The 22,636-nt window shown below is 52.8% G+C and overlaps 7 protein-coding genes across 7 annotated transcripts; 3 read left to right on the top strand and 4 right to left on the bottom strand.

Annotated features, from left to right (window-relative positions):
• The first annotated feature begins 262 nt into the window (after positions 1 to 262).
• On the top strand, positions 263 to 1,453 carry BDW47DRAFT_26368 (acyl-CoA desaturase). The gene is made up of 2 exons (XM_024818601.1): positions 263 to 516; positions 583 to 1,453. Exons 1-2 carry the CDS (start codon positions 318 to 320, stop codon positions 1,305 to 1,307), a joined length of 924 nt encoding a protein of 307 aa, XP_024676276.1. The 5' UTR covers positions 263 to 317; the 3' UTR covers positions 1,308 to 1,453.
• Positions 1,454 to 1,925: 472 nt separating this feature from the next.
• BDW47DRAFT_98167 (uncharacterized protein) lies at positions 1,926 to 3,062 on the bottom strand. The gene is made up of 4 exons (XM_024820582.1): positions 2,866 to 3,062; positions 2,781 to 2,804; positions 2,498 to 2,719; positions 1,926 to 2,446 (listed from the first exon to the last, which is right to left on the bottom strand). Exons 1-4 carry the CDS (start codon positions 3,002 to 3,004, stop codon positions 2,022 to 2,024), a joined length of 810 nt encoding a protein of 269 aa, XP_024676275.1. The 5' UTR covers positions 3,005 to 3,062; the 3' UTR covers positions 1,926 to 2,021.
• Positions 3,063 to 3,874: 812 nt separating this feature from the next.
• On the top strand, positions 3,875 to 4,814 carry BDW47DRAFT_26358 (uncharacterized protein). Its single transcript, XM_024818600.1, has one exon. The coding sequence runs from the start codon at positions 4,119 to 4,121 to the stop codon at positions 4,650 to 4,652; it is 534 nt and encodes a 177-aa protein (XP_024676274.1). The 5' UTR covers positions 3,875 to 4,118; the 3' UTR covers positions 4,653 to 4,814.
• A 113-nt stretch (positions 4,815 to 4,927) lies between these two features.
• Positions 4,928 to 5,770, bottom strand: BDW47DRAFT_122032 (uncharacterized protein; the record flags this gene model as incomplete). Its single annotated transcript, XM_024815759.1, has 1 exon — positions 4,928 to 5,770. The coding sequence occupies one exon, from the start codon at positions 5,768 to 5,770 to the stop codon at positions 4,928 to 4,930; it is 843 nt and encodes a 280-aa protein (XP_024676273.1).
• A 1,090-nt stretch (positions 5,771 to 6,860) lies between these two features.
• Positions 6,861 to 7,329, top strand: BDW47DRAFT_98165 (uncharacterized protein). Its single transcript, XM_024820581.1, has one exon. The coding sequence runs from the start codon at positions 7,039 to 7,041 to the stop codon at positions 7,204 to 7,206; it is 168 nt and encodes a 55-aa protein (XP_024676272.1). The 5' UTR covers positions 6,861 to 7,038; the 3' UTR covers positions 7,207 to 7,329.
• Positions 6,861 to 9,920, bottom strand: BDW47DRAFT_131479 (anaphase promoting complex subunit CDC16). Its single transcript, XM_024817319.1, has 2 exons — positions 9,555 to 9,920; positions 6,861 to 9,493 (listed from the first exon to the last, which is right to left on the bottom strand). Exons 1-2 carry the CDS (start codon positions 9,649 to 9,651, stop codon positions 7,242 to 7,244), a joined length of 2,349 nt encoding a protein of 782 aa, XP_024676271.1. The 5' UTR covers positions 9,652 to 9,920; the 3' UTR covers positions 6,861 to 7,241.
• Positions 9,921 to 10,367: 447 nt separating this feature from the next.
• BDW47DRAFT_122030 (histone acetyltransferase TRA1) lies at positions 10,368 to 22,286 on the bottom strand (the record flags this gene model as incomplete). Its single annotated transcript, XM_024815758.1, has 5 exons — positions 10,368 to 11,051; positions 11,103 to 14,508; positions 14,584 to 21,872; positions 21,968 to 22,125; positions 22,235 to 22,286. 5 exons carry the CDS (start codon positions 22,284 to 22,286, stop codon positions 10,368 to 10,370), a joined length of 11,589 nt encoding a protein of 3,862 aa, XP_024676270.1.
• Between the last annotated feature and the right edge of the window lie 350 nt (positions 22,287 to 22,636).

Genomic DNA, 22,636 nt, shown 5'->3' with positions numbered 1-22,636 from the left:
ACCATTGAAACACGTCCGTGATCTAGGGAGGAGGTCTCGAAATCTTTTTTCCTCGCACGAAGAGCAAGCACTAGCTCGGATTGAACAGTTTACAGATGGACATTGGTCAGCATGGCACCGCATCCCTTGCTGGAAGGAGTGGGGCAAGTCTACGAATCCACCCCTTTTGTCATATTTTCTCGCGGCGCGTGGCTCGATTTCCATGGGAGATGAATGTTGTGAGCAACCATTCCCAATTTGAACATCTTCAACTATCAATTGGGTCACTGACAGGAAATACATAGTGTTCCGAAGGTTCTGTATATTCCGAGCCCAGCATGATCAATTCTGCGGTGATGAAGTCTCTTCGGGAGGATTTCAATTACTACTATAAACACTTCTTCTTTCTACATTTTGCTCTAATCTTTGGCACGCCACTTGTGCTTTGGCACGGATTCAGGAACGTGGAGCTTCAGCCCAAAACTGTCGTCTTATCATTGGTCCTATTCCCAATATACGGTATAGCGATTGCAGCTGGTAAGTAAAAACATGTATCTACCGAACCGCTCGCGCACAGTCGGCATTGACCAGGAATTGTCATAGGTTACCACCGGCTGTGGTCGCATAGATCCTACCGGGCCTGTCTAGCCCTCCGATATTTCCTAGCCAGCGCTGGTGCTGGGCAATTCCAATGGTCCATACTCTGGTGGGCTAGACATCACCGCGCGCATCATCGCTACCTGGATTCCGAAAAGGACCCATACAACGCTCGCAGGGGATTACTTTATTCCCACATTGGCTGGTTAATCGGGTACAACCCGGATGCGTGGGGCAAGGCCGATGTGTCGGACCTGGAGAAAGACCCCGTAGTGGTCTGGCAGCAACGCTACTATGTCCTCATCGCGGTGATTGCGGGTCTTCTGGTGCCGGCTACGATCGCCCATGTTGGCTGGAACGACTGGTGGGGAGGATTCTTCTACGCCGGAGGCTTTCGGCTATATATCTACCTACACTTCACTTTCCTACTCAATTCCCTGGCCCACTACGCCGGCGATCAACCTTACTCGACCGAACACACCCCCAGGGACAATCTTCTGTTGGCACTGGTCACGTCTGGGGAGGGCTACCACAACTTTCACCATACGTTTCCGGCAGACTATCGAAGCGGTGTCCATTGGTATGCGTTTGATCCGAGCAAGTGGTTCATCTGGTCGTGCACGGAACTCGGACTTGCTTCCAGTCCATTCCGGACACCAGAACGGGATATAAAGTTCGCAGTGGAGAAGAATCATATGGGGAAAACGAAAGCCAACCATCAGGTCTTGTAATAGCCACAGCAGGTTGAGGTTATGAGAGGCTGTCATGGGGCGGAGGAAGAGGTATGGAAACGTATCTATCTTCCCCACTCAAGCTGCTGCCCTATATGGTGACCCTAAGTGGGCCTAATATAGTAGGAAGGCTACGTATTCCTATACGCCGACAAAGAAGTGGAAAAAAACTTGCTTTATTTTCACTGGTCATCACTAGCCAGCTAAATATACGAGAATGAGATGAGAGACAAGGCAAGAGCAAAACTCAGCATATGATATTGTCAAAATCATCATTTCTTGATCATCTTCATCAGTCTTGGTCAAGTTGCCAGTTGATCTTTCCTCCTAACATCACATATACACGCAGTAGACTACCTTGAGTGAACACGTCTACGGATATGTCTAACGGTGTGACTCGATGATGAAGCCCTTTGTTAGAGTCTAGGTCGGGGGTATTCCTATTTTTAGAAGAGCGCAAAAAAAATGCAATACCATGAAAAGTCACCCGCGAGCGGAGCCATTCGAGAAGGGTGAGTAAACCCATTTTTATTTAGCAAGCATAATACGGATATCTATAGGAAGAATACCTTTGAGTTATCATAGAAACATATGCTTTATATATAGGAAATATAATTCAGAAACTCCACCCTGCCAGCTCAACTTTGACAAAGTCTCTAATACAACACATGGGGAAGCTATATGACTGTGAAAAGTCATGGAGCAACTGAGTAACTATTCATAGTCCTCCACCTCTTCAACAATGGTGTCTTCTTCAACGTCGAATTCGTCATCGTCATCGTCTTCATCATCGTCATCAGTCAGAGTCGCAACATCGGCAATCATGGTCCCATTGGAGTTGGTGAATGTAGCCTTATAGACCACATCACCCACTGCTGCACCGTCAGGAACATAGATAACTTCGCCGCTACCAAGGCGGTAATAGCCACTGGCGTCGACCTCTTCTTCGCGCTTCGCCGGCCCGGCCTTGGTATGTTCATTTCCGTCGTTCTTGCAGCCTCCGCCCCCCTTTTTGCAGTAACCATACTTACTGGCTTTCGCGAAGGACAGGCTGAATTTACAGGGAGACTTCCCATCGCAGCCTTTGCCCTTGAACTTGCCATTGGAGTAGTAGAATTGCCGCAGAACATTTCCCTGGCCTAAACATCTGTTAGCTACGTCTCAGCAGGTGCAGGGATGACTTGACTCACGGCTGTTGTAGCGGCTCCTGACGCATCGGTTTACTTGTTTGCCCTTGTCTGCCTCCTTGACGGACTTGAACGGATACTCGTCGCACTGGTATCCTTTGCCGTAGGGGGCTTTGCTGCATCGGTTCCCAGAGCCACAGCCGGCAAGACGGCTGCGTTTGCCCTGGGTGGAAGAGTTCGGGTGATCCCAGGTGAATGTACTGCCCAGATTCTTGCATTTTGAGCCTAAACGTAGGGGGGTTATTATTCAGTCTGATTGGAGCCGGACGGAAGAGCGCGCGCATACCATAGCACATGTTCAGGCAAGTATCTGCACAACATAGCTGTCAGTTCTCTGTCTCCACAGCTTGCGAGGGAGGTAGGTCACATACCGCCGACCTGTCCATCAGAGCAGTCAAACACTAGCCGCTTTACAGCATTTGCCGACGCCTGGCCGTTCGAAGCTGGCTCGGGGAGCGCGGATCCCAGGGAGAGGATGCAAAGCCCTAAACACAAGAGGGAAGACTTCATGATGTTGTCTTCTTCGTTGTAACTGCTTTTTCAAAAAGTTGGGGAGATATAAAGATCAAAGATATGGATCGTGTGTTGTTACTTCTATTTCCACTGGGAGTAAGTTCCTATTTATATCTTCATAGTTCACATAGATCTCAAGAGAATCAGGGGAAGCCCTGCCTCTGAAGCCTCTCCATTCATATGCGACAAGGGGAACAGGATTACAGGAATGTGGTGTGATGACCTTGCAGCAGTAAGGCTGCGGGACGCCTAGAACTATGAATGGCCTCGCATATTTTGAGGCGATGAGGTGCTTCAATCATGTTCGTGCTCGCAATGGCAATATTGTTGCCCATGTTTGTTCCTATTCCTACATTTCAATCGCATGAAGTTCCTTTACACTTAACTTCTGTGATTTCATGTCCGTCGACAGATGGAGTGACTGCCGCAGTCTGTTCCTTTCAGTGGATATAATTCCATGGTTTCTCAATACAAGGCAGCGTCATTTTCCCCGATATGCTTATATGCCCTGGTTGTATGACGACCAATGCAGGGGTATCCTTGTCTGTGCCAAGTAGCTGGAGTACCCTGATGAAGTTCTAATTCAAGGGTGGGAGTCTCCAAGCCAGCTTCAGGAGGGACACAAACTCAACCCAGCCATGGAAGTGATATTGATCGGCAAGAATGTTCCCTACTAGGCCAGTCCGCGAGGCTAGGTGTTCGTATATGCAAGCAACCGACCTTGAAGGCTGAGGACTGCATGCTTACGAGATAATTTAGAATGGAGATGACAAAGCTCTGAGCCACCTGGTGATCCCTCTGTCTGAACCGTGCAGATTATTGGCTTCGAGTGAAGCAGTGATCCCCTTACCTACGTAGTCTCACGGCGGGGATCGAGAGAACACGATCATATCAAACGGCTGGATTTGGCTGAGCAGTTCCCGCTCTGGCCTCATTGGCCTCCCTCGTTGCCGCCTAGTCTCAGCCCCTCTCGAATCACCATGTACAGACGCGTCCTCCCCATCCTCTTGACCCTGATCACATATTATAATTTCCCCCATACATCGGGTCGAAACCCGTAATCATCAACCACCATCCAACTCACCCGACAGACGCCAAACCAAGACAGACCATGGCTCCAGACCTTTCTCTGCCCCCCACCTGCCCCGCTCTCTGCCGTTACGGCGAGTACAGCTGGGATGAAGCCTCCTTCGCTCTATACACCCTCGTTGATCTTCCGGCAGAAGACCTGGACAGTCTTCTCACCACCCTAAACAAAGAATGGTTCGAAAACGAGAACCCGAAACCCATCGTGCGCACCCCGAAAGTGCACAATTTCGCCGGGAGGTCGCTCAAGGACATTGTCCAGGCCCAGGTCGACCTGGACAAGGAAATCACTCCCATCGCCGGTGGCGAGGCAGAAGGCAATGCTGGCTGGTATCCGCCGGCGTTTATCGTCGTGACGACGCGGGACTGGGCTGACAAGGGCCTGCTGTTTGTGTTCATGGATGATACCGATGATGATGAGGGGAATAAGGAGGATCCGGAGGTCCGTCGGATGGATAAGTTCTTCTTTAGCATGGACGATGCTCCGTTGCTGTTGTCGAGTTTCATCTTTGGGGACTTGGCTTTTGTGGATGCGAAGGAGCAATATGGGCTTGAGTAAGGCTTCGTTGGATCTATCTTACAGTGGAGTATCAAGGGGAATCATGGGGGTGAGGAACAGATAGCTAGCCAATTTGAGCTCGAAGGCTATGAGCAATTAGTGGACGGAGCGTTGTAAAAACACTTGACTCTCAAAAAGAATTATATTTCTGATAAAGCAACAAGATACAAAATTGCGGACCAGTCCAATTCGTAGAAATCAAATCAATTCATCCTGTTGAGCAAATGCTGCCTAAGAATAGAGAACAAGCATACAAGGTTTCACCGCCTGAATGATCAATACTCATCCTCATCCTCGTCATATTCATCTTCGTCGTCCTCCTCTTCAACACTCTGCTCTGCAATCTGAGTTGCTGCTATGTTCAAAAGGACCTTGTCATTCCCCCCACTGCCCCTCGCCCCAATAAGAAGATCATCGGCTTCATGCCCAAGCTCTTGAATAAATGCTTTGAGCATATTTCTTGCCACATACTTTCTAGGGGTGCCCCAGAATAGTTTTCCTAGCTCATCCTGGAGAGAAAACACCGCTTGCTGACCAGGTCCGGCCCTCCAGGCCCTTCGCAGTACTTGAATGCAGTAATGGAAGTACAGGTATCGGGCTGCTGGGCGGCAGTTTCCTCTGAACTCCAGCTTCTTTCCATCCATGTCTCTCCACCTTGTTTTCCCTGCAACGAAGTGGTCAAGCTTTGACCATTTGGTGTCAATGATGCGGACCTTGAACTCCCGCACTTCATTATTTACCCAACCGCAAGGCACCTGTCTTGTCGGATGGTCAGGAATATCAGGGACGATCACAATCACCCCGGTATCAAAAGACTTTTCGACAACAGCCGACATTATGAGCCCATTGCGCGAGGAAAAGAGTTCAGACGGACGGATTTTGCCAAAGATGGCATCCATGGAGGCTTGTCCATGTTTATACGCAAAGAGGTGCGATGCGGTGACATTTTCCGGGCCCAGATAACACCCCAGAATGGGGCACCAGGCATTTCCATGCTCATCCAGACCGTCATAGTCCTTGAGCAGCTGTTCTCTGAAGCCCGACTGCACTTTGAAGTCACGGGAGCCGGCCCCTGTCTTGATACTCAATCCTAACGGGCTCGAGGTGAAGAGTTTCATGAAGGATGTTATCAGTCCTCCTCTAGACTTGCAGAGAGAGAGAGAATCTCTCTGGTGAGAAAACGAAGCTACCCGGTGTATCTGTGCCCGTATTTGTGCAAACAGCCTCCTTGCTTCTTCCGTCCTCTCCCAGTCCGCCTGTCTCCCTTTGAATTTTGATAATGAGATATCAGATGCGATCCTTGACTTTCTTAGACAAGCTGACTCCACATTCACAGCAGCACTCCAGAACTCGGGATCACAACTTCCATGTGCCTTTAGTTTCTTCCGGGCCTGTGTCTGTTCCTTACTAACCTTTTCCATCTCATCCCCCAGCCTTTCCATGTCCTTGGCTGGGCGCTTCTTTGGGACGTATAAAGGGGGGATGTTTTCAAAAGCTGACATGGTGGAGGTAGTGACGGAAGCTGTGTGTGATTTGTGGTATGCAGTATAAGGTATGAATCTGATTCAAAGACTTGGCTCTCCTCTACACTGGCTTTGTTGACTCCCACCGACCGGGCGATACAAAACCCATATTTGTACCGGATTCAAGCTCTGGCGTAACGTCACTCTGACGGACAAGTTACTGCTACGCCAGGAAGGTGTCATGGCCGTAATCTAGGCGTCTTTGGGTCCGTATTTGAAACACATTCAAACTCTATAAACACTATGACTCCTATTGAGGTTTCATGTATTGCTTATTGTCATACAGCAGGTCTAGTCCTGGTTCCCGGAGAGGCAATTAATGGATTGGTTGTTGATATCACCTCGCACGCGCTTGGTTCCAGTGTACAGTCATTGTAGTACATGTTCACTCCTGTATATCACGACAAATAGGAGCGAGTTGGGGGTGCTTGACTCCAATCCACGCTGCGACGGGCCAACCGAGGGATAAGCCAGGAGGAAAACGTGCGACTCTGCCTCGAGCAAGAAGGGTCTACAAGCATTCTCACATATCTAGACGAAAACACAAATCAGCCCACAGCGAGCTATCCTCACCTCAGAATCGAACAATCTACTCACCGTACAACCACAGCGCCCTACCACCCAGCACTACTATACAGAAAACAAATCTATACGCTTCAAAAAAATCCACTGGATTAGAACTATCCTCCTAACTAACCATATCAGCCTACCCCAGAAACAATCAAACGACCTATCTATCCCACGCAACCAAATGCCATGCATGACCGGATAGACCTACCGGACCAAAGACGCGACGCCAATCACCATTCGTTATGCAAGAAAAGAAACACCACTCCATCTGCTCGTAGACGATATCAATACCAATGCCATGCGATGCCAGGCCATGCCATGACGTGACTCCAAACAGGAGAGAGATAGAGAGAGAGCATAAACCAGAGATAGAGCCAAATCAGGCATACCCAACGCCAGCTATAACGCAGCCAGTCACAAGGGGAAACAAAACAAAACAAAAACAGAAACAAAAAGAGTGAGAAATGGAAAGGGGGAAAAAAAAAAGCGCAAGGTATTACTGTCTCGCGCTCCGAATATTCCGCGATCCCCGACGCCTATGCCCACCACCACCGCCATTGTAATTATCATCAGCAACAGGCGTCTCATGCACAGAAGAAGAAACATCGACTACATCCGGGCTGAATTCCAGCCGACGACGTGTCTTCGTACCCTTCACACGCCTCATCGCCTGATGAATCATGACGTCTGCGTCCTCGTCTAGCTCCATCTCGACCTTTTCGTCGAAGGGCCCCGCGCCGATAGTGCCGCCTTGCTGGGAGTCGACATGCGAGACTTCGTCTGTCCACTCGTCGGGGTAGGACTCCTCCGCGGGGACCCGTCGACGGGACGATACCTTGCTCTTGCCCTTGTCGCGGGAGGACCGATTGGAGCTGCGGGCGGCGGATTCCTCGGCCTGGGCTTCGTCCGCGTCGTGCCCCTCGTCCGACCAGATCTCTAGCGCTCGGGTCAGCAGCGTGCCGGCGATTCCGGCTCCGCCGGCGGCGTCGCCGCCACCGCTGGCGCCCAGCACGCGCACAGCCTCGTGTAGCGCCGTGACGGCTTCCATGGTGCGGTTGAGCTCGAGGAGAATGATACCGCGCGCGCTGTGCAGAGACCCGATCAGACCGCGGTCTTCGTAGCCGCCTACGCCGGTGGATGCCATCCCTGCTGCGTTGCCGCCGCTGCCGCCGAGGAATGGGCTATACCCGAAGCTGGCCCCGGCGGCGCCGACGCGAAGGCACTCGTCGAATTCTACCAAGGCCTCTGTCAGTCGGCCGATTCGGCGCAGCGCGTGTCCCATGTTCGCCCGTGTCGCGACCCAGGCGCCGGGCTCGCAGTTCAGGGAGCCCGCCAGTGAGAGTGCTTGGCGGAACAGCACTACGGCATCCTCAAGATGGTTCTGGTGGTACAGGACCACGCCGAATTCGTTAAGGACGAGGGGATCCCCGCCCAGTTGGGACAGCTCGCCTGAAGGGTTCGTGGGGATGGAGAGCACCGCCCCAGATGTGGCGCCGGTCGACATGGAATAAGCCGCGCAGAGATACTCATGAGCCAGGGACATGTTGTTCAACGCGAGGTGCTGCATCCCGAGGAAGAGCTGCGGCAGATGACTACCCTGAAATAGCCGAGCGGCAGTACTGTACGCCGCAATGGCTTGATCGTGCTCCCCCTCGGCGGCGAACGTGTGCGCGAATCCAATCCACGCCGCGGCCGAGTGTGGGTCTAACAGAGACGCTTTGGAAAAGAACCGCCGTGCTTCGGCGATCTTGGACACAGACAGGTAGTAGACTCCAATTGCGAGATATGTATACGGTTCCTCCGGCGCGTGATCGGCCAGGGTGTGAGAGAGCAGGAAGAGCGCATTCGTAGCACCTGTCTCATACAAACAAGCGAGGTGTAACGGATACACAGCCGGCGGGTGTCCCAGATGATTCTGAGCCGGGTTATACGGCGTAGTAGCAGCCGAAAGGGAAGTCGACGACGGCTGCGCCGCCGACAGAATAGACGAGGTCAGTTCCAGCGCCTCCGCAAACCGACACTGTGTGTACATAGCCTCAGCCCGCGACAGCAGAATATCCGGATTCTCCGCCAAATTATAATGTGTCGACAGCGTCTCAGTAGCGTCGGATAGAATCGCCGGGGAAGAATACTTCGACAGCCGCGTAGTGTACAGCATCTTCGTAAAGTGAGCCGCCTCCTGCGCCACGGACGGATCCGATGCAGTAATGGCATCGAAATCCAACGACTCCAAGAACTCCAGCTCCTCCGCCGGAGACATAAGCGAGTTCTTCATCAGCTGGTCAAACGCCTCAAAGCACTGCACGTCGATGCGCACCGCATCCTTGTAGCAATCGCGCGCGCGATCAAACGCATTCTGCTTCGCGAAACACAGGCCCCGCAGGTAACACATAGCCGCCTCGAAGCGAATCTGGCTCGCGTCCTCGCGTTCAGCCTCCGCTCGATCCATTCGCGAAGTAGCCGTCTTCCCGTTGCGGAGCGTAACGTGGCTCTGTCCGTTCAGGTGCTGCAGCTTGCGCCGACTGTGCCCGTTATTGCTGGTGCGGATGAGATGCGTGGGGTTATGGTCGCCGAGGATGGAAAGGGCCTGTTCGAACTGGTTCTGTTTGATGTAGCAGTGGGCGGCGAGGTAGCGACATGCGGTGCTTCTCGAGATCAAGTCTTTTCGCGACAGTAGGGCCAACGCGCGCGTGTAATTGTTGTTGGAAAAATGGACTTGGGCGAGCCAGAAGGCGTCGGAATCACTATCTAATGATATGGTCCGTTAGCTAGATCTCTGGTCGCTCCTGGGCGGAGGCGCTGCACTCACTCGTCAAGGCTAGGACCTTGTCACCAATGTAGATGGCCGAGTCATGCTGGCCGCGGTTCAGCGCATCCTGTCGCCAGGAGCGCAAGAATTTCTCCATGGCGACTGATCAGAGGGGTAGTGTCACAGTATCGGATCGTTTCTCGTCAAAGTACGGTCGTGACGCATGGGATCATATAATAGAAAAGGGTGGAGGGGCGCCAGGTGCGGAGGACGGAGGGCGGAGACGGAGGTAAACAGACGCGTCCCACTTTGGTGTCGCACCGGAGTAGTGGGGTAGGGGATCGAATAGCTTTGCGACCGCAAATTGAATCAGCGTCACGAACAGATATCAGAGACAGAACATAGAGAGAGGTATCAGGAACGAGGCTGTGAGCGCTAGAAATGAAAGACGCAACATCATTCAAGCTCAGTCGGGGATTCCAACCAAGCCGATCCCGTGCCACACCTTACCCGATCGGGCAGCTATCATTGGACTCAGTGGCCTCAAGTAGGAAAACGTTGTATACTAGTGTCTACATTTACACACACGATTGAGAAATACTTCGGATTCAACAATTCATTTCATAAGCTTCGGATCTTCCACAACTAAGAATTTGCCCCAAACGCCACGCTAAAGAATTACTCCATCCGAATCCACTCGACAACCGCCAACCTCTCCCCAGGGGGAAATGGAAACAAGAAACGCAGATAACAAGACACATAAGACGGGGGGGAAATACAAAATAAAAAAGCAAACGACAACATTAATATATCAAATGGTAACGTCAATCACATAACCCAAACCCCACCTCCCCAGCAAACGAAACGCGGTCTTCACAGATACGGCATCCACAAGGCATCGCACGAGGCCAGATACTGCGGGTTGACGGCCTTGGAAATGAGATCGATGGTGGTCTGGTTGGCTGGCAGGTTGCCCTCGGGGGGGCTAGCCAGGCTGACGGCGCGGTTGACGATGACGTCGCTGTTGCTGTAGACCAGGTCGCGCAGCTGTGCCACTGGAAGGGTACCGCGGTGTTGGGCCGTCGCCCAGAACATCATTTCGTCCCGAACGAAGATGCTCAGTTGTTGCTCGAGCTCTTGGCGCGGTTCGGTGAGGCACCGCGCGATAGCCATCAGGGCGCACGCGAAGAGACCCTCTGTGGCGATTGGTCCCATCAACGTCTGAATGTTGGGCGTGAAGCGGAAGGGCACCTGCTCGGGGTTGTAGAAGAAGGCCTTGGCCGGGTTGATGGCCGGGATCAGTTCGGTGCCCCAGATATCGCCCGTCGATCGCGACACCATGATCTTGTTCGGATACCGGTTGCCCATGTGCATCACGTACGTCATAAACGCGATGGCGGCATACTGGTAGGCAAACTGCCGGCGGAACAGCCAGAAGTCCGAGAAGTTGGGGTACGTCTTCTGGAAGTAGTCCAGCACAACTGTGCTCGGCACCCACTTCTCCTGGATGGCAGTGAGAATTTCGGTGCGGAGGACCTGCTGCTGCTCCGGAGACCGCTGGGAAGGGTCAGTAATGATTCGGGAAGTGGCAGGGTAGGGTCGGCTTACATTGTGTTTCGTCTCGGCCAACGACCGCATCTTGTCCATAGTGAAGAGCACAGGCTCGTCCTTGTTCATGCCAACCCGTCTGCAGTAGTCTTCAAAGATACCCTGCATGGAAATGTAGGACGGGTCGTCGCGCACCAAGCGAATATGGGGAGCCAGCGGCACCATGAGAGGTAGATGGAAGTACAGATTGCGACGGCGGCTCTCCTTGCGCTTGGCCAGAAGACCGTTGAAGATACGGAACAACTGCAGAATCCGCTCTTCGCGTCGGCAGTGTCGAGCCGCCGGGTGTTGGACGGCAAACGGATGCACACTACCATCGTGGCCACGGATCTTCAAGCGACGGTGACACACGCCGATCCCACGCACCAGATCGATATCAGGCAGGAACCGATCAATACGGACAAAGTCCTGGTTCTTGTCCTTGTGCAGGAGATACTGTCCGGGGACCTCCACCTCCTCGAACTTCAGGAATCGGAACTCAGTGAGATGAGGAGAGTATGTTTCAAGGAACTGAGTCTGGGGCCGGCGGTCGAGTTTCTCCTCGAACTTGTCACGCCAGCGGCGCAGCTTCTGGATGTACTCGTGCATGGTGGGTTTCTTGACGACGAAGTCCGCTTCGAAGGACTTGCGAATGTGCGCAGGGAGGATGGTCTCAGCGAAGCGCGTGATGTTCGCCTCCGTGGCAGCTGGTAGCTTGAAGTCCTGTGCATACGACCCTGGCATGCGACCAACATACGCCAGACCGTCGTTCAGCAGAGCGACGATAAGGCGGTAGGCGTCCTCGTCCGGTGGGCACTTGAAGTTCTTGTGGATTTGATCGACCATAGTCTCCATTGAAAGCGCGAGCAGCGGGAAGGCTGTTTTGAGTCCAGACATGATCTCGTCCGAGTATTCCCAGGGTTTCTTGAGTGGCTCCCGTTCCGGCTCGGCTCCAGCATTCTGTGTCTGGGGGGTGCCATTGGGGACGGGAACCTGCCCGGGTACCTGGAGGTTGCCTGGTTGCTGACCTTGAGGTGGCGGAATTTGCCCCTGGCCAAGGGTGGGAGTCTGGCCTTGGATGGGCGTAGAACCCGGCGGTTGGGATTGACCCTGGGCAGGAGAGGACTGCGCCTGTCCGGGCATGTTGAGCTGTGGACTCTGACCCTGTGGCAACCCCTGAGGCTGCGGAGTTGGATTCTGCTGGCCGTTGACCAGACCGCTCTGGCCCGGCACGGGAGTAGAAGTATTGGGATTCTTGACTGCAGCAGGCTGCTGAGGAGACCCATCCGTGACAGAGGGCGAAGACTTGGTATGCGGTGACGCCAACTGCTGCTGTTGCCTAGCACGGTTCAGCTTCTCCTGCTTCTGATCATGCTGTTTCTTGATGTTCAACATGTCCTCCCTGTTGGTGCGGAGTAAAAAGAAGAGCGCTTGTGGGTATAACTTGGCGATCTTCACCAAGATGGCCTTGCAAAGGCGGGCCTCCCGATGCGACAAACTCGTCAACAATTGTGGGATGAACGTAATCCAATACCACACCGGGGTGTCACCCTTGAACTTCTCAAAGGCAGCAGCAATCTGTCCTTCTTCGTTGTCCAAGCTAAGGAGCCACAGGATCCGACTGAGCAGCTTCCTTGTCTTTGCTCCCTTGTACAGCGGGGCAGCTTCCAGGTAGCAGCTCACGGCATTGCTGGCGAGTTCCAGGTCACTTGGGTCAGCCTTGAACCGCTGATCGCTGTACTGTCCCCACTCATACCAGGCCTTGCCGAGCCTCAAGTCATAGTACAACGCGACACCGAACGCTTCGTTCGCCTCATTGACATGGTTGAGCTTGGCAAGGAACATGCCCTTCAACGTGTAGAACTCCGCCTTCTGCTGGGCACCGAAGTAGTTGAGGTTCGTGTTGTTGATCACGTCCAGCCCGCTATTGAGTTCCTTGGGATTCTGGTAGTGGCACTTGGCCTGCTCCCGCAACTTCAGGAAAGCTTCCTGAATTTCGATATTCGGCAGCGTATAAATGCGGCTCAGCTGATTGATGCACACTTCGGGCATCTGGTGCTTCCGTGCGACGTGGGCAAAGCGGTTGATAATCCACGCCGTCTCATGGTAACCCCGGTAGGCATAGGAATTGCTGGCCACGTTGTTGGTCTGGGGAGGTAACAAGCCCAGATAGGTCGCGTTGATAAGCTGGAAAATGTGCTGGCGCCAAGTGACAAGGTCCTGCCAGGCATTGATGTCGTCCCACAGGTTGGGGAGACGATCTCGCCACGTGCCCAGTAGCAGCTTCAGCTCAGCAGATTTCGTATCCAGATTGCGTTCGTTGGTCTGCGACAGACTGACGCAGATGTGGCTGGCATCATGAAGCTCCACCAGAAGCTGGAAGTGCTCCAAGATGGGGATGTGCGCATTCGTGATCCTCTTAGGCAGCTGCAGCCACTTTCTAATGGACAACTGAATCGACTCATCGCAGACGCCGTTGAATTCTTGGGTGCTGTTTTCCTTCTTCATATGGCACTGAAGAAGGGCCATGAACGCCTGGAAGAAAGTCCGTCGGGGGGTAGGCGCATCGGACACGGACTTGATCAGAGACTCGAGCTGCTCCCGGTTGCCCTCACTCTGCCAATTCTCAATGTTCCTCCACGCAGCCTCCAGAAGTAGATCATTCAAGTTTTCATGCTTGGCGAAATCGCTGAGAATCTCCCACTGCTGAAGCTTCTGCCCGCAGATAAGCCAGTGGTCCTCCCACAAGAAGTATTCGCCTTGCGAGAACGGCATCGCCCCAGAGCGAGCTTTTATCTGGGCATTTTCGTACAGCTGTTGTCCCTTGTCCCACATTCCCTGCTGTTCATAGGAAAGTGCGGCGTTGGTCTCAACGAACTTGCACCGACGCCGCCAAGTGCCGTAAAAGAAATCTTCTTCTTGTAATCCTGCGTAAATCTCAACTAATGCGTCAAGGTTGCTCTCGCGGACTGTGGGCGTGTCGATCAATGGGCTGATGGCGGAGTCCTCCAAGTAAATGGCGGCCGTGTACCACGCATCGTAGGTGCGGGTGAGATACTTCATGACATGCGGAGGGACCTTGAAACGTGGCTTGGAGCGCACAACGCCTTCGAGTAGAGCTTGGATAACATTCGGTCGCTTGTCCAGCTGTCGTTGATGATACTCGCGCGTGAGAAGTGTGACCATCCCCTTCTCCAGATCGATACGATCTTCCCGGGATAAAATCGACCAGAACATGGGGAATAGACTCGTCCACAAGGCATAACTGACGTTGGGATCGGTATGCTGCAACTGGCACAGTGGCTCCATGAGATCGCGAACCTTAACATCACCAATGTCCGCGACGAACCGCTTGCGATCAGTGATGAAGGTTTCCAGCTGCGTATCGACCATGACATCTGCCTTTCTCGAGTCCTTCTCCGCATTACTGTAGAGGAACGAGAGCGGAGACAGAGTGAAGTCGTCAGGATGCAGCCTGGCCGATCCAGTCATGTCAACGCACCCCAGAAGCAGATGCGACGCCTGCGCCAGCCAAAAAGAGTCTGCAAGAGTGTCCCAGTTCTGACAGGTCAACACATAGCTTAGCCGAGAGCTGGCGAGACGGGTCAAGCTCCGGTCGAAAATATTCATGAAGCGGTTGCGCATTTCGACATCCTGTGCCCTTGTACCGATCAAGAACGCGTGCTCCAGTCGTACAGTGAGCTCCGTCCTCGTAATCTTCGAGTCCTCGTAGATTCGGATAACCAGGTTGAGGAACTTCTTCAACATAGTCTTATCGGTGCGTGTCTCGAAAAGCAGCATCTTGTGCAAGACTGCCGTCTTCTCTTTCAAAGTGGGCCAGGACTCGGTAGAATGGAAAATCCACTCTTCAACCATGCCCAAGATCTTGCTGCAAAGCTTGATGTTCTGCGAACGCTCCACCAGCTGAGCAAGGACACTGAGGAATGGACGTCGTTGCTCGCCGAGGTGAGACATGCGGACAGAAATCAACTCGATGGTCTTGAAGATTAGGTCGACACCCAACTCGAACTCTTGTTGGTCGGGGACACCTTCTGCGGGTCTGCCCCCGGGAGTCAATTGACCCCCATTCTGGGTGGACGCAGCCACATGCTCCTTCGCCAGTTTCTGGGAGAAAGCCTTCATGACCTGAGGGATGTGACCATCCATTTCAGCCGGCTTGCTCTTAGATAGTGACCAGAGAATGTTCAAGCTCGAGATATAGTTGTTGGCAGAGAGAGTCTCAGTCGCAATGGCGGACAGGTAAGCAACAAATTCCGACGGAGAGTGCTCAATGTCCATTGCGTCTTCATCTTCCGGTTGATCGTCCGGAAGTGCATTCAGAACACGCTTGATTGGCGGAATTAACTTCGGAGTAATATCCATCTCTTCCTCTAGTCCATGCAGCGAATCCTGGATCTCCGGGTTATCAGATCGTAACGGCTTCTCGAAAAGCTTCTGAATAACAGGCACACGTGCCACGATCCAGTCATCCGGCTTGTCTGCTAACAAAACTCGCAGAACTTGCAGCGCATTGATCATACTCGTGGTATGCTTATCGTCCGGCTTATCCGCCTTCTCACCAGCAAGGATAGGCTCCATGACCTTCTGATACAGATCGATATCAAGATCACCCCAGTACTCCGGAGAAAGGAGGTTTCTGAGTAGATAAACCGCCTTCTTGATCATATCACCTGTTTGTACCAACGGCTGAGTCTTGCCCGAGGACATTTCTCTATATCGGGCCGCGGGAACAATGAACCGCTCCTGGATGGTCGTGATGAAGGTAATGAGATATTTAGTCAATGCGGCCCGGAGGTCAGCAGGAACCACATAGTCACCCCGGTCGCGAGCAGAATGGGGTGTCGTAGCTCCCATGGGAGAGGCAGAGGCAGTGCCTTGCTCGTCAATTTTGCGCTTCTTGGCATTCGGCGAGTCAAGCACGCCATTGGATACCGGTGGCTGGCTCTGCAGCACTCGTTTCTCTTCCCAGTGCCAGATGAGGTTGATAAGGTTCAGCGCAAGCTTCTTGCTATCGTTGGACGAATTGGGCGGAGAGGCAATCTTGATCAGAGACGGCACAATGAGCGGCACAAAATGCTCGCGGGACTCGTAAAACAGGTCGGGTTGTCGCACAAGGAACTGGAAAATGCTCATGACTTGCTGCAGGTTGGCGGTCTCCTCCGCCAGGATGCGACGCGGCCACTTGGCCCACAATGGATATCGTACATCCGGTGCCTGGGTGTTCAAAGACACAATCCTATTAGGGAGAACAGGGGCGAGCACATCCAAAGCCTGGGTAACAAGGGCTTTGCCTTCATTTTGGTGGGCTTTCAAAAGAGCAACATAGACCTGAACCACGATCTTGAAAGGAGTCTCGTAGTGCGCGATAAAGTAGCTGATGAGAACGTAGGCGCCGTATTTATTAATGATGTCCTCCAGACGGATGTAGTTCCAGGCAAACTTGATGATGTCTTTGCGCGAGTCCTGTACTGTTTGAGAGTGGTACTTTATCAATAAGGCCGACAATTGAAGCAGCTCCATCCGAGAATGGTCAACACCAGCCTGGCTAGACTCCTCGCTCAGATCCGACAGCTGAGGCTTCCACAGACGGCTCTGGATGAACTCGGTCATGCTCTTGTCCATCAACTTGGGGCTGTTTGCGGGACTGTTCCAATTTGCCTGCACATCCATGGCGAAAATGGGATTGACAAGGTTCCGGAAGGCGAATGTCTTCATCTTCTGCGAACACGAGCGTTGGCCGTAGAGATCAAGGCATCTCATGATCACCGAACGCCGGTAGTCGATGGACTCGTTGGTGATGATATGGCTGTAGATAAATCGTGGGAAGGCAAGGGTGTTTTTCAGTTCATCTGCAGAAAGACCATCCATGACCTCGAAAAGGAAATCGAGATCCTGTACCGACTCCGATAGGTAGGTCGTGAAGATTTCCATCAACTTGTCCTCTGCTTGTTCGACCCTCAAGCGTTCGCTAGCGGGAAGCTTGTCGTTGCGCAGTTTTCTCTCCAGATCACGTCCGAAGGTGAGAAGTTTCGCTCTCAGGTCGGCATGCGACACCAGCCAGCGTTTCGTGTGCTGATGTGAGCATATGGAGTGAACCACATAGATCCCATTGATGGCTGCGGTGTTCTTGGCCTCACCAACGTCCTGTCCAAAAGCAGCTGATGTCAATGCATCCGTGTCTGCAACAACCGCCGCACGGAGACCTTCGCTTTCCGGGTCGTCCAGAATCTGCCCAAAGAAGCGGCCGAAACGCTCCTCTTTGAAGCGAGCCAGGAAGAACGCCAGGCTTTCCTTCGGGTAACGGTTCAGATACTTGACAAGCGGCTTTCGGAAAGGACTGTGGGACGTTCTCCGAAGTGTTTCTTCCAATTCCAAAACTTTGTTGACAAGATGTTCCATGAAAGACGTCGCAGCTGGCGGGAGAAGATGGAAAATGTTGAAGATGGCCGCAACAATCTTCATGGGCGGGCTCTGCTCAACTAGACTGAATGACACCTTTTGCAGAATCGAATCATCCGCGATAACCTTCATGTGGTCCAGAAGACGCGCACCAATTTCAACCTTGAAATAATTCGTCAAAAGCGTCAAAAGCCGGGCAAGACCATCAAGGCCTGCAACGCTCAGCCGCTTCGGATCTTGAAGGTTCATAAGGATAGGACGTAGACCATTCTGCAGCAGATCCTTCGGGAGTTTGTTCGTCTGCGTCAAGACATCCCGTAGACCAGCATTGGCAGCTTCAATCACCTCCGGCGATCGCGAATAGAGAGATTTGAAGAAGACAGATATGATCCGAGCACGACTGCTGTTCTGCGCGGGGTTGGCGAACTCCTGGAAGCTCATTGCCATCGACAGAAGGCGGAGACAAGCAACACGCAAGTTCACGATCATCTCGGCGTTCTTAAACTCATTCGGCTTTGGCGCAAGGGACTCATCGTCCGCATCGGCAAGTGCCAGGGACTCCAGCATTAGGCGGTTAAGGGGGTCGTTAAAGGTCAAGATATTATTATGGAGACTCAGGCAGAATGTAATGGCATCGATGAAGCCGATTTGCGTGGCAAACGGCAGAGCTCGAAGGGGTTTGTTGAAGATGGATTGCAGCAGACGATCTTTAACAGGGAAGATAAGCTCGTGGACTTGGCATCCGAGGACTTCTGCCATAGTCGAAAAGCTCAGGCGAGAGGCCTCCCTAACATACTTGTTCATGTGACTTAGATCAAATACGAAGGAGCCGCAAAGGGAGTAGAGACGACCCTTCTCATTCTTGAGGTCATCTTTGGAGGCGTTCTTGCAGCACCGCTTCAAGATCAGTTCCAGGGTCTCTTGGGCCCTGATCCTCGTGCTGGCTGGAAGGTCGGGTGGGGTATCCTTGATGACGTGCATCAGCGCGCGAACGAACTCGAGCTGCTTCTCAAAGATCCAGGTATCGCCGAGGTCAAGGTCGGTCGCGAACAGATGGATACCGAGACTACCTCCTGCCTTGGTGAACCACTCTTCGCTATAGCAACTGTGGCAGAAAATGCGACCAAGATGCTGGAAGAAGGGAAGCTTTGACGCGCGATCTGACGACCCGAAAATGACGACAGCGGCATCCTTCATGACCTGCATGGCCGCTTGACCACTCTCACGGACGCAGGGGGAGTCAGAAGACAGCGACTCGACCAGCGCATCAGCAAGCAGTCGGGAGTCGAGGTACACAGGACCCTCGCCGCTAGACACATCGAAAGGTTTTCGGCTGTGTCGGACTTGAGCCAAGGCCCGTCCAACTTCAACGATAGCAAAATGCTTGCAAACATCAGCCACAAAAGCTGTCGCGGTCTGCTCGAGTTCAGGGACAGTGGTGGCAAATATGCAAGCCTTTAGGAGCTTCTTCAGGGAGCCTTCCTGCGCCAGCTTCTTCGGAATCGAACTGGACCTCTCGGACCTTTCCATGATGTCGGGCATGCCGGTGGTTTTGTTCTCGAACAAATCATTGGCGCCGAGACGAATGAGCGAAGCCAGATCCTCAGGAATGGTTTCATAGCCAATGTAGAGCTTCAGCTGCGAGGAAACCATGCGGAAGGCCTGCTGTTTGTAGTACAAGTTGGACGGCTTGTCCGGATCTTGGGGCGCCTTTGTTGAAGCAGTCCTGGGATTCTCCATCAACTTGGCAATAGCAAGATCAATGCCAACTGCAATAGGGAAAGGCCGCTTTTCACTGGGACCAATAAGCTTCATGTCAAAGCTTGGAGCATCATCCGTGTATTGCTCAAAGGATAACTCAGGAGGGTGATTGAGGAATTTCCTGTTGCGCCCGCCAAGTTTACCCAAGATCCTCATCGTCGTGTGCGCATGGAAATGATTATAAGGGTGGGGCCGCAAGTGATCCCAAAGCGCTGTCATTAATTCATCCATTATAGGCGCCATAATTGGGTCGAGATAGTCGGCCGTGAGATTGTCCACACAGAGCTCAAGAGTTCTCAGACCTTGTCCGACGAGGTCTGAATCTGCCCGTAGCGCCACGACAATTGGACGCATAAGATAGCTCAGGTGAGGTAGCAGATGGCTGAGGCGGGCAGGCACAGTAAGGGTAAGCTCGACGTAGAGATCCCGCTCTTGAGGTTTCCGAGCAGCAAGAAGAAGGTTATTGAATGTCTCAAGGAGCATCTCCAGCAGCGGCAAGATCTCCTTGTACAGGAGCTCAAAGCGGCCGCCGCCAATGCTGCGGAAGAGCGAGCGCAGAAGCAGGAAGTAATTCATAGGTTCCTCGGCGGTCACCGAAAGCTCAATACACTTGGTGACGATCTTGGTGACATGAGGATGCAGAACTTGTTCATTCTGTGCGGAGAAGAGTGTCACGGCCATGAACGACAGCTTGAACATCCTCAGCAAAATCTTCGCCCTTGTCATGTCCGCGGTTCCGACTTCATGGATACGTTCCATCAGGTACTGGAGCACCATTCCAGAAAATGCCGGGGATGTAGCTTCGCTGGCGAGGAAGAACTGCGGTAGATGGAGCAACGCCCCGTGATCGAACATGAGCTCATGCAGATACGGGATCTCCGAATGGAAGACCTCGTAAAAGGTCGCGGTGTCAATGCAGTGGAAGACAGTTCCAAAGCTTTCCAGAAGCTCTTTCTCCTCCCGTGACATTGGAGCCGTGTATTGGCTGGCAAGGAAATCAAAAGGAGAAGAGTAATTCACGTCTGGCGGCGATTGGTCCACGCCGTAGTACTTGAACACGCGGGCACCTTCATGGAATAGCTTCTTGATGACACGCACTTCCTCGGCGTTGTAGCCGTAGGAAACCTCCGCCCAGTTGATCGGGACACTATTCGGGTCGATCTGGATATTATCGGGGTTGCAGTTCTTGAGCTGGTGGAAGATGTTCTTCAGGCCATTGATGAGGTTCCTGAACAAGAAGATGTTGTCGGATACCGGATCGCCGCCACGATCACGAGGGTTCGATGTCTTGATGGGTGAGGCGGAGAAAATATCAATCTCATCCCAATCCGGGGGATGGTCCTTGTCGGCCAGATATCTCTCCGGACAAGGCTCGATATCCTTCTTCGTCTCTTTGTACATCTTTGAAACCTTTACAGCGTTGTTGAATTGGTGGTTCATAGATGCAAACTTGTCACCGATGGCATCCAGGATCATGATCAAGAAGTAGCGAGCCTCGCGCTTATCGTCCAGCCTGGAAATCTTCTCGGCCATGTTCAACAGTAGCTTCGCGCTCATTGTTTGGAAGCTCGTGCCGGGGAAATCATCATGTAGGTTCTTCGTATACACCTCGACCGTCCGCCGGATCTGGTCGCGCGTCAAGTGGTCTCGGACATGGTGGATGAGATCCGCCAGCATGCTATATGCTAGAGGCCTCATCGTTTCGTAGACTGTGAGGCCGTCGCCAATTAAGGTCCGCTCGTCAAGAAGCTCGTCGATCTTCTCCAGGAAGATCTTTCGGTAGTTAAAGTTGATAATATGACGAATGGCAACGAGGAGTTCCTTGCGGGCGCTGGACTTCTCCCGGGGGCAGTCTTGGAGAAGACGAACCACGACCGAAGGCAGCGTAGGAAGGAAATCCTGCAGCTGCTGCGCATACACCCGCAACAGGTAGGCCAGAAAGCTCATGGTCTTCACTTGCGCTGTGATGAACTCCCCAAACGCGGGACGGTTCTTGATTTCCCGACACACACCCGTAAAGATCTTCCCCTGGGCGGCGGCTTCAGCATGCGCTTTCTCCTGTGGCTTGGCTTGGAGAAGCAATATACTCTTAATAAGAGGCACGAAAAGCTTGACATTGGCAGAAACAGAGTTGCGGTGCGTTTGGAAGATGGACACGACGATGATCGGGCATTCTGCCAACACCTTGAACGACTGCATGCCCTTGAGCAGGACATTGCTGGCATGCTGGTCCGGTCCCAAGTCCGATACAGACGTGGCGGGGGAGCTGGGTCGCGGGGACTGGAAGGTCTGTGCTATGGCGCTCGGGGTGGACGGCATTCCAGCGGGCGTGGACTGGGTGGGGGTATCAAAGGTATCGCGGACAACCTGCTCCATGGTCTGGAACATCTCCTGGATGAGCTCTAGGAAAGGTTGCACTTGATGACCAGTCGCCTTGGGTTGGTTGCGCTCCACATCCATGATGGTCTTCATACAGAGAACAGCATTCTCTTCGTTCTCAATGCGGACCAGATCCATCAACAAATCAACCATATCCGCGGCGTAGGGCTCCACATCGGGAGAAGCAACGGGCAATCGGTGCAGTGTCTCGAGAATGCAGTTGCGGAATTTCTGCCGGCGAGACGAAGGTATCAGCTGCCATTCATTGAACCAACCAACCCATCACCATCACCGATCAACGGATCGGATCCCAACACAATACGCACCTGCTCAACAGACATCGTGATGAACACGGGCTCACCCCGCAAGATGTTCTTGAAAACCGGCCATAACTTCGAGAGGAATATCGGATAGCTCGCACCAGAGCATAAAGGCTCGATATTATCCCGTAATTCGACAGCGACATTGGCCCTAATCTTGATATCTGAGTCACAAAGTCAGCAAGGACCACATCACACCAGCAGCGCAACATCAGCTGGAAAGCAGAAGCTCTCTAGGAACCAATCGAGCGCAGGGCGCAGCGACCAACATACCAAGCTGCTCGTCCCCCAGCTTGCTAGCATAGATATCGATATTGCGCTCCATAGTTAAGAAACCCCTCCGGGGGGAGCTCCTCAACCCGCTATTGTAGATTCAATTAAACTGCCAGGCCACACGGCCGGCCGAGGTCGAAAGCCAGCACAGTATGTTCCGTAAATAGCGTGCGCATGCGGGACAGGTAACGGCGGAGGGAAGGGGGGAGGCAATGATTCTTTATTCACCCGGCGAGCGGAGGATACTGCATCAGGCAGGGAAAGGATATGTTAAAGCCGGGGTTGTTTTCAAGACATTAAACTCCCTCGCTGGAACGGAATGGGTATAGGAAAAGAAGAGAAGATGTAAAAGTCGAAGGACAACGGGTAAGGAGCGAAGAGAAGAGAAGCTGCCTTCGAGAT

This window comes from Aspergillus candidus (genome assembly GCF_002847045.1).
Source record: "Aspergillus candidus strain CBS 102.13 unplaced genomic scaffold BDW47scaffold_2, whole genome shotgun sequence".
NCBI lineage: Eukaryota > Fungi > Ascomycota > Eurotiomycetes > Eurotiales > Aspergillaceae > Aspergillus > Aspergillus candidus.
The sequence above is the reverse complement of the archived record's forward strand: the minus strand, read 5'-3'. Positions and strand labels throughout refer to the sequence as shown.

Bases quoted from the DNA above. Each gene is read 5' to 3' on its own strand.
- BDW47DRAFT_26368 (XM_024818601.1), top strand. From the start codon at position 318: ATGATCAATTCTGCGGTGATGAAGTCTCTTCGGGAGGATTTCAATTAC. The intron at 517-582 runs GTAAGTAAAAAC...GAATTGTCATAG, and splicing joins CGGTATAGCGATTGCAGCTG to GTTACCACCGGCTGTGGTCG.
- BDW47DRAFT_98167 (XM_024820582.1), bottom strand. From the start codon at position 3,004: ATGAAGTCTTCCCTCTTGTGTTTAGGGCTTTGCATCCTCTCCCTGGGA. The intron at 2,805-2,865 runs GTATGTGACCTA...TATGTTGTGCAG, and splicing joins CTCTGATGGACAGGTCGGCG to ATACTTGCCTGAACATGTGC. The intron at 2,720-2,780 runs GTATGCGCGCGC...CCCTACGTTTAG, and splicing joins TTGCCTGAACATGTGCTATG to GCTCAAAATGCAAGAATCTG.
- BDW47DRAFT_98165 (XM_024820581.1), top strand. From the start codon at position 7,039: ATGCCATGCGATGCCAGGCCATGCCATGACGTGACTCCAAACAGGAGA.
- BDW47DRAFT_26358 (XM_024818600.1), top strand. From the start codon at position 4,119: ATGGCTCCAGACCTTTCTCTGCCCCCCACCTGCCCCGCTCTCTGCCGT.
- BDW47DRAFT_131479 (XM_024817319.1), bottom strand. From the start codon at position 9,651: ATGGAGAAATTCTTGCGCTCCTGGCGACAGGATGCGCTGAACCGCGGC. The intron at 9,494-9,554 runs GTGAGTGCAGCG...CCATATCATTAG, and splicing joins CAAGGTCCTAGCCTTGACGA to ATAGTGATTCCGACGCCTTC.